The 8,730-nt window shown below is 37.9% G+C and overlaps 1 protein-coding gene across 1 annotated transcript; it reads right to left on the bottom strand.

The window, feature by feature from the left end:
* Positions 1 to 1,752: 1,752 nt before the first annotated feature.
* LOC109464350 (enolase-phosphatase E1-like) lies at positions 1,753 to 8,724 on the bottom strand. The gene is made up of 2 exons (XM_019761297.1): positions 7,672 to 8,724; positions 1,753 to 1,945 (listed from the first exon to the last, which is right to left on the bottom strand). Exons 1-2 carry the CDS (start codon positions 8,633 to 8,635, stop codon positions 1,818 to 1,820), a joined length of 1,092 nt encoding a protein of 363 aa, XP_019616856.1. The 5' UTR covers positions 8,636 to 8,724; the 3' UTR covers positions 1,753 to 1,817.
* Positions 8,725 to 8,730: the final 6 nt, after the last annotated feature.

Below are 8,730 nucleotides of genomic sequence, written 5' to 3'. Positions count from 1 at the left end.
TGGTACTACATGTACATTTATTTTTAAAAAAATGAAAAGAAATGTCCAATTTTACTGCCCTGACATCGCTTTGGGTGCTTTTGCAAAAAAATAGAAATTAATTTACAATACATGTATGTACATGTAGATGTACTGTTCCAAGTTCTATTGGATTAGGCCACAGCAAGTAATTTCTATGGATGACATCAGCGCGTGCATTAATTAATTTTCGCCTGATTTTGGAAAAAAAAAACAAGAAATTTTGTTGCCTTCTGACAGTGGTCAACATGCCAAAAATGGGCAAAGATGTCTGCTGCCATGCCGGAACATGGATGGCAGATAACTATGAAGAGAGGAGACAAGAAAAGGCTCTGATTCAATGTTTTATTTCTTACTTTGATACAGTGATATGTGATGCTGGCTGTGTATATGTGATGATTCCACCAAAAAAAATCCATTTGTACAATGATTGAGTCAAAATTCTAAAATCTAGGAACCTTGTTTTTTCGGCCTGTCTTGTTTTTGTTTTTTTTTGCCCTCTCGCATTAGATATAGGGTATCTAAAGGACGTCATCCATAAAATTTACTTGGTGTGGCCTTAGCCATGTTTACATTCTTCTGGGTCTCTTGGAAACAGACGCCTCCTCATCCGCACTTCTTCTAGTTGACCTCCTCCCCTGGGGGGAGCTGTTTCTCCTTGACCTTCCACCTTTAACCTCTCGACCTCCCCTTCCTAAACCAGGTGAGGGGGAACGTCGTCTCCTTGGTGATGAGGGTGACCTTCTGTAACCTCGTGGGGGGGACGGGGTTCGCGCTCGCTTACCCCTCCTGCTACCGTCCTCCCTCTTACCTCCCCGGGTTTCTGAAGCTTGTTGTTGGGACGATTCTGACGGTGTACTCTTCTCTGTGGACTGTGCCTCAACTCCTCTAGAGATAAACAAAAGGATATTGGATCGTGAGTTGCAAAAAGTCTGTGACGCCCCCCATCTTTTTTGAGGGAAGGTTGTAGTGCCCAGATGTAGGTGGCCTCTTTAATCCCTCGAGCAAAAAAAGATTCTCAGAGTCTGAATATTGGGGCTTTCTTTTTTACACAACCAGCATAGACTCTCACCTGCTTACATTTTGATGCCTGTGCCAGCTTCTTACTGGAGTGCTGCATCTTACCACCAGTGTATATAGGTGGCGCTTTTGCAGCAAAGATGCCTGACAGGCATCCAAACGTAAGCAGGTGAGAGCCTGCACTAATGTACAATGTCATGTAGTTGTGTAAGAACCCCAATATCCTAATGTTTTACCAACCATAAAATTTGGTTCCAATTCATTCATGACCAGTGTTTATTTATTTATTTTATTCACATTTATTTTTCGAGGATTGGGCAAAAAGTTATAAGACTTATCTCAGCCCTGTCCTCATACATAAAAGGAAACTATAAAACAAAGTAATAATAAGAAGAAGAACAAATGACAAAGGTACATAATGAGCTGGTGTACAAATCAAAATCAATCAACTAAATCAAACAAAACGTCCTGTCTGCAAAATAAAACCACATCAAATATTTTACAGTTGTTGACAAACGGTAATGAGGGGTTACCCCTGAGAATGGTTTAACATAAGGTTTTGTCGATGACGTTATGTCAAATGGCAGGATGTTAGTTAGAGATGACATGTCAATGCGTTCATCAGTGTACAGTGGGCAGAGTAGGATGTAGTGTACAGCTGTTTCGTTGGAGTGACCACATTTGCACGCAGGACATTCCAGTGTTGGCAGTTAAAGTTTAGTCTCTTTATTTCGTAAGAATATGTTTTAAAAGTTCCTCTGCCAACTGTAAGAGGAATTCTACCTGTACCTAGTTTCAGTTGAAGTCTTTCCCCCTCTCTTCCTGTCCCCCTTCTGTTCATCCTCCTTCCCATGTGACCTGGATGATGATTGGCTGGCAGGGGAGTCACTCCTCTTACTCTTTGCATCTGCAAAAAGAAATTCTAAGTTTCAAACTTCAAGGAAATAATTGGGGTTTTCATGACATTTTTAAGTTCACAGACCTATAAATGTTATTTTTGCTTTTTGTTGATTTATTTTAACTGTGGAGGGACTGTACGAGTTAATTAGGTAATGCATTCTTTACTTCCTTCACTGCTTGAATCCTAAATTCCTCCACATACATCCCACTTACATTGTGTAATAGAGTGCTCTAGCCAGTATTGATAATACATCATAATTTTTTTTCAATGCAAGGCCAATTAATTTTGGCCACTTCTAGGCATAGAGCTAGAGGTACTAAAGTGAGTATAATGTAGTTATGTCAGGAGATGGTGGTGGACCTTTGTTTTGAAGCTTTGATTGTAGTTGGACGGAAAGCAACTGTTTGGAAGAGAGTTCCATAATTTTGCAATCTGGGGAAAGAAGCTGTTGTTGTAAAATGACTTGGAGACAGGTATGTTGACGGTGTATTGATGAGAACTGGAAGAGAACCTAGTGGCACGCTGAAATGTTCTGAGTGGAGGAACAAGAAGTGCAAGTTCTCCTGAACATCGACGATCTTATCTTAGATACGCGGTATTAGTTCCTTGTACAGTATCCTGAAACACAATTTCCTGGAGTCATTGTAGCCCTTCTGCCTTCTGAGAAGAATAGGCCTGGAGGTGGGCAACCTTTGAGTGACACCAGTGATGGCTCTTTCTCCCAGGGGTTCTATAAGCTACATGATTGTATGTTGTAACTGCTTGGACCATAGCCTTACAGTGAATGTGAAAATATTGGGGGACTGAATGACATCTTTAGAAAGGGAGAGGATATGACTGTTAGAGAAAGAATGCAACTTGTTCCAAGAAATCTGTGTGCATCTGTGGCTGTTTGGCAACCATAGGGTTTCTTTGCTCCCACAGTTACATGTACTGTAGGAAATTAACTATCCCACAGACTAACTCTCCTGGCAAAATATTTAAGAGCGAATGTCTGTAAGGATCAAACAATGGTGGCACCGGTCAAAAAATCGATTTGGCTCATTTTTTGCACAGTGATAGTACTTGGTACATAACCCCTCAGAATAGCTTTCTTTTTGCTCAGAACCCCTTGTTGCCATGGCAACGGGCCAAAGAAGTTTTCAGGGCATTTGTCCAGATTTTGGCATGTACAAAACATAGAAATTGGCTAACTTTAGGGCACTATAACTGATTAGTGCTTTAGCGTAACGACAAGAGCAAGATGTGCTGATCAGAGCAATGCCTAAACTTGTATAAAATAGCAGTAAAGCCAATGTTCAGTAAAATCTGAGGTCTTGGGCACCCTGAATACAATGCACTGTTTTAAGGGTGTATAAAAACTGAAATTTTGCCCAACTTTAAAGCACTGTAAGTCCCAAAAGGGGAGGATGTTTTGCTTGAAATTTACACTGCATAATAAACCACTCCAGAGGTATCATATGCATGCTTGCAAAGTTTGGGTTCTTGTTTCGTTGCTACGCACTTGTCCTTTAAAGTAGGTCAGTTTTCGTTTTTTTGTGATTTTGTGCTATATTTGACCTAGCATAAGTTCCAAACCAAACTTGATATTTACTTGAAATTTACATAGAATATAAGACATAAAATTGTCTATATAATGCATTCTTGCAAAGTTTGGGTTCTTGTTTTGTTGCTACGCACTTGTCCTTTAAAGTGGGTCAGTTTTCATTATTTTGATAATATGTCATTTTGAGCTATCTTTGACCTAGCATAAGTTCCAAACCAAACTAGTCACTTACTTAAAAGTTACATAGAATATCAAACATCAAATTCTCTATGAAATGCATTCTTGCAAAGTTTGGGTTCTTGTTTCGTTGCTACGCACTTGTCCTTAAAAGTAGGTCAGTTTTCGTTATTTTGATGATATGTCATTTTGTGCTATCTTTGAACTAACATAAGCTCCAAACCAAACTAGTTCTTTACTTGAAATTTACATGAAGTATAAAACAACAAATTGTCTATGAAATGCATGCTTGCAAAGTTTGAGTTCTTGTTTCGTTGCTACGCACTTGTCCTTTAAAGTAGGTCAGTTTTCGTTTTTTTTGATGATATGTCATTTTTGTGCTATATTTGACCTAGCATAAGTTCCAAACCAAACTTGATATTTACTTGAAATTTACATAGAATATAAGACAACAAATTCTCTATGAAATGCATTCTTGCAAAGTTTGGGTTCTTGTTTCGTTGCTACGCGCTTGTCCTTTAAAGTGGGTCCGTTTTCATTATTTTGATAATATGACATTTTGTGCTATCTTTGACCTAGCATAAGTTCCAAACCAAACTAGTTCTGTACTTGAAATTTATTTACAACATAAAACAATATGTGGAATTGCTCAAAATGAGCACAGTCTACATGTACAGGAATAGCGGAGTTGACTGAAATGCATGTTTTCCACATAGACATAGTTATACAAAGACATAGACATAGAGTGATAGACTACATATTAGAAAGATGCGCAGGGATTTATTATATTTTTCAAATATAGAAACAAGTCAAGTCTTCGAGAGTCAATAATGTGGGGACGCTAAATATGACTGTATAAGACTGTTATCATCAAATTAAGATAAAATGGCATACGTTCAATAACAGCCACATTGCTACAACTATATCATGCAAACGTTGGTGCTAAGTATTTCATAAACAACCCAAGGCATAGATCTGGCAAAATTAGAGATAGAAGAATTAAAACCTTTCCTTTTTCATATTAGACTCCCAAAGATAGCCAATATTTTGCATTAGTGGACAAGTGAAGAATATGGCCTACTTTCAGGGACAGGTACAGCCACTAGAACACAGGAATCTGACCTATGCAAACATGCATTTCATAGACAATATATATTCAGTGTAAATTCAAATAGCAAAACAGTTTACTGTTGAGACTTATGAGAGTCAAAAGATATGACAAGATGACATGAAAATATGCAAATTGCCCCTTTTTCAGGGACAAGTGCGTAGCAGCAAAACAAGAACCCAGACTTTTAAAGTACGCATTCCACAGAGTACATATTGTTTTATGTTGTAAATAAATTTCAAGTACAGAACTAGTTTGGTTTGGAACTTATGTCAGTTCAAAAAAAGCACAAAATGAAATATTATCATAATAATGAAAACTGACCCTACTTTAAAGGACAAGTGCGTAGCAACGAAACAAGAACCCAAACTTTGCAAGAATGCATTTCATAGAGAATTTGATGTTTGATATTCTATGTAACTTTTAAGTAAGTGACTAGTTTGGTTTGGAACTTATGCTAGGTCAAAGATAGCTCAAAATGACATATTATCAAAATAATGAAAACTGACCCACTTTAAAGGACAAGTGCGTAGCAACAAAACAAGAACCCAAACTTTGCAAGAATGCATTATATAGACAATTTTTTGTCTTATATTCTATGTAAATTTCAAGTAAATATCAAGTTTGGTTTGGAACTTATGCTAGGTCAAATATAGCACAAAAATGACATATCATCAAAAAAAACGAAAACTGACCTACTTTAAAGGACAAGTGCGTAGCAACGAAACAAGAACTCAAACTTTGCAAGCATGCATTTCATAGACAATTTGTTGTTTTATACTTCATGTAAATTTCAAGTAAAGAACTAGTTTGGTTTGGAGCTTATGTTAGTTCAAAGATAGCACAAAAATGACATATCATCAAAATAACGAAAACTGACCTACTTTTAAGGACAAGTGCGTAGCAACGAAACAAGAACCCAAACTTTGCAAGAATGCATTTCATAGAGAATTTGATGTTTGATATTCTATGTAACTTTTAAGTAAGTGACTAGTTTGGTTTGGAACTTATGCTAGGTCAAAGATAGCTCAAAATGACATATTATCAAAATAATGAAAACTGACCCACTTTAAAGGACAAGTGCGTAGCAACAAAACAAGAACCCAAACTTTGCAAGAATGCATTATATAGACAATTTTTTGTCTTATATTCTATGTAAATTTCAAGTAAATATCAAGTTTGGTTTGGAACTTATGCTAGGTCAAATATAGCACAAAATGACATATCAAAAACGAAAACTGACCTACTTTAAAGGACAAGTGCGTAGCAACGAAACAAGAACCCAAACTTTGCAAGCATGCATATGATACCTCTGGAGTGGTTTATTATGCAGTGTAAATTTCAAGCAAAACATCCTCCCCTTTTGGGACTTACAGTGCTTTAAAGTTGGGCAAAATTTCAGTTTTTATACACCCTTAAAACAGTGCATTGTATTCAGGGTGCCCAAGACCTCAGATTTTACTGAACATTGGCTTTACTGCTATTTTATACAAGTTTAGGCATTGCTCTGATCAGCACATCTTGCTCTTGTCGTTACGCTAAAGCACTGATCAGTTATAGTGCCCTAAAGTTAGCCAATTTCTATGTTTTGTACATGCCAAAATCTGGACAAATGCCCTGAAAACTTCTTTGGCCCGTTGCCATGGCAACAAGGGGTTTTGAGCAAAAAGAAAGCTATTCTGAGGGGTTATGTACCAAGTACTATCACTGTGCAAAAAAATGAGCCAAATCGATTTTTTGACCGGTGCCACCATTGTTTGATCCTTACAGACATTCGCTCTTAAATTTTTGCCAAATTCTACAATCCCTACCGGCGTTGGAAGGCCTGGTGGAGGCTACTGAAATCATGTGCAGCATTTAAAGGCAGTTTGAAAACCTACCATCACCATCATCATCATCATCATCACTGCTGCAAACCTCTCCTTCGCAGCACAAACAACAACAGAAGGGAAAAGTTACTAAGTAGAAGCATCTTGCAGCAAAGCAGCAGGGCTCAAAATACTTTTTTATTGACATGTAAAATTGCATGTTAGCAAAAATTTTACATGCAATTTGAAACATCTAAAGTAAAATTGAAATTCAACCTTCAGTGTTTAGATAATAATCAAATATACAACAAGATATGTAATTATCTCCATCACTGAGTTCTTCTTATTTTTTATAATTTCACAATTTTTCACAGTATATAAAAATTATAGATGCACCCAAAAGAAATGAGACATGATTGTGCTTGAAAATGTGATGAATTTTTATAGACCCGAGAAAAATCATTTGGGGAAATTGGAAAGAAACACGGTACTACATTTTTAAAAAATGATAGCAATATAGTGGACTGTGGTAGGGCACTGTTATTCCACAGTCAATGTGGAAGGAACATTGTCCGATATTTTCAACAAGCAAAATTTCATTCATAATGTTTTTACATGCAAATCTTGAAAATCATTATTCAAATTGCAGTTTCCACGTACTAGGTATTTTGAGCCCTGAGCAGTAGAGGTAACAGCACAGTTAAAAATTTGTTATAGAACGTTTTCTTTACAAAAGTACGAATTAGAGAGTATTCATTAAAATCAACAGTAAGGCCACACCAATCTAATTTGTTGGTTTTCAGATTCACCTCTTTTTTTTTCTTATTGGTTTGCAAAAAAAAAAAGATTCTGGTTCTGAATCAAATGACCCCCCAACAGTTCAGGAAAGTGCTGTTCTTCCTAGTTGTTACAGTCTTTCCATCTATTGTGTTTGATTAAAAGTTCAAAAGTCATTGTTTAAATATTAACCCAGCCTTTTGTGTTGACTTCATGGCTCCTATCGTAGCATTTTGGGCTATAATAGGATGACCTGTTTTTTGGGTTTTTTTTTCTCCCTGTCTCTATATACGAGACATATAAGAAATAACCAAACCTTCTGAGTATTCCCTTGGCTCCTCCTCTTTGGCAGATGGTCCTGCAGCATCTGATGTCTCAGCTGCTGAAGACTGCAGGGCGACTATAGGTATGGAGTAGGCTGTCTCTGTGTTTAGTGGCTCGTACTCAAACTGTTCATCTTGTGTGGGGGTGGGAGGGGTGCGGGGGTCATCATACTCCTCAACAGGAGAAGACACTGGAGGCTGTACTTTGGGTTTATCAGTGGCTTTTTCCTCAGAAGTGACAGACTGGGTCTTGGCATCTTCACGTGTGTCTTTAGAGGAATCAGGCAAAGAGACTTCATCTTCTTCAGGTAGGGTCTTAGCTACATCTTCCTCTGTAGACTTTGATGGCTCTAGGAGCTTTTCTTTGGGCTCTTGACTGTCTTCATCTTTTTTCGATTCAACAGATTTAGATTTAGTTTCTGTTTTTTCTTTGACTTTGTGGTCAGCTGTAGTGGTATCTTTAGATTCAGTTATCTCACACGTTTTGTTGGTGCTGGTATCTTCTGTCTCTCCTACAGCTTTTTCTGTGGCTGTCACTGTCTCTTTACCACCTCCACTTGAAGCTACACTTGCTTTAGCACTTGTATCTGATGCAGAAGCTACAGTTTTGCCTGTTTTTCCTGCTGTTGTGTTTTCTGTTTCAACTACGCTTGCTGTAGACTTGTCTTTTGGCAGTGCTACGCTTCTGTCTTGAGTGTCGTGATCAATGACTTTTATTTTATCTCCTATTGGTTCTACTTCTCCACTGTTGTCTCTTGTGGATACAGTTTTATCTTTCTCCTCAACAGCCGTAGGAGCTGAGCCTTTAGTCAAGGGTTTTTCTACTTCCTTCTCTGGCTTATGTGTTTTAACGCAATCATCTGTAGGGGCCTTTTCTTTATCTTTATCGTCTGCATGACTTTTACTGGGTAGGTCTGTGGCCTCTGGACTTGAGGGAGCTATGTTCTTTGTTGTCATTTCTAGAGAACTACTTGGCGGACCCTCGTCGGTGGACTTCTTACGTCTTTTCCCCTGGGCTGAGTCGGGTCTGGGAGGGGGTGGGGAGGGGGTGA

The sequence above is a fragment of the Branchiostoma belcheri genome, unplaced genomic scaffold (genome assembly GCF_001625305.1).
Source record: "Branchiostoma belcheri isolate BF01 breed outbred unplaced genomic scaffold, Haploidv18h27 scaffold137, whole genome shotgun sequence".
Lineage (NCBI taxonomy): Eukaryota > Metazoa > Chordata > Leptocardii > Amphioxiformes > Branchiostomatidae > Branchiostoma > Branchiostoma belcheri.
This window is presented reverse-complemented; position numbering and strand designations above follow the sequence as displayed.

Coding starts and splice junctions, on each gene's coding strand:
- LOC109464350 (XM_019761297.1), bottom strand. CDS start 8,635: ATGACAACAAAGAACATAGCTCCCTCAAGTCCAGAGGCCACAGACCTA. Junction 1,946..7,671: donor GCCAAGGGAATACTCAGAAG/GTTTGGTTATTT, acceptor TTCTTTTTGCAG/ATGCAAAGAGTAAGAGGAGT.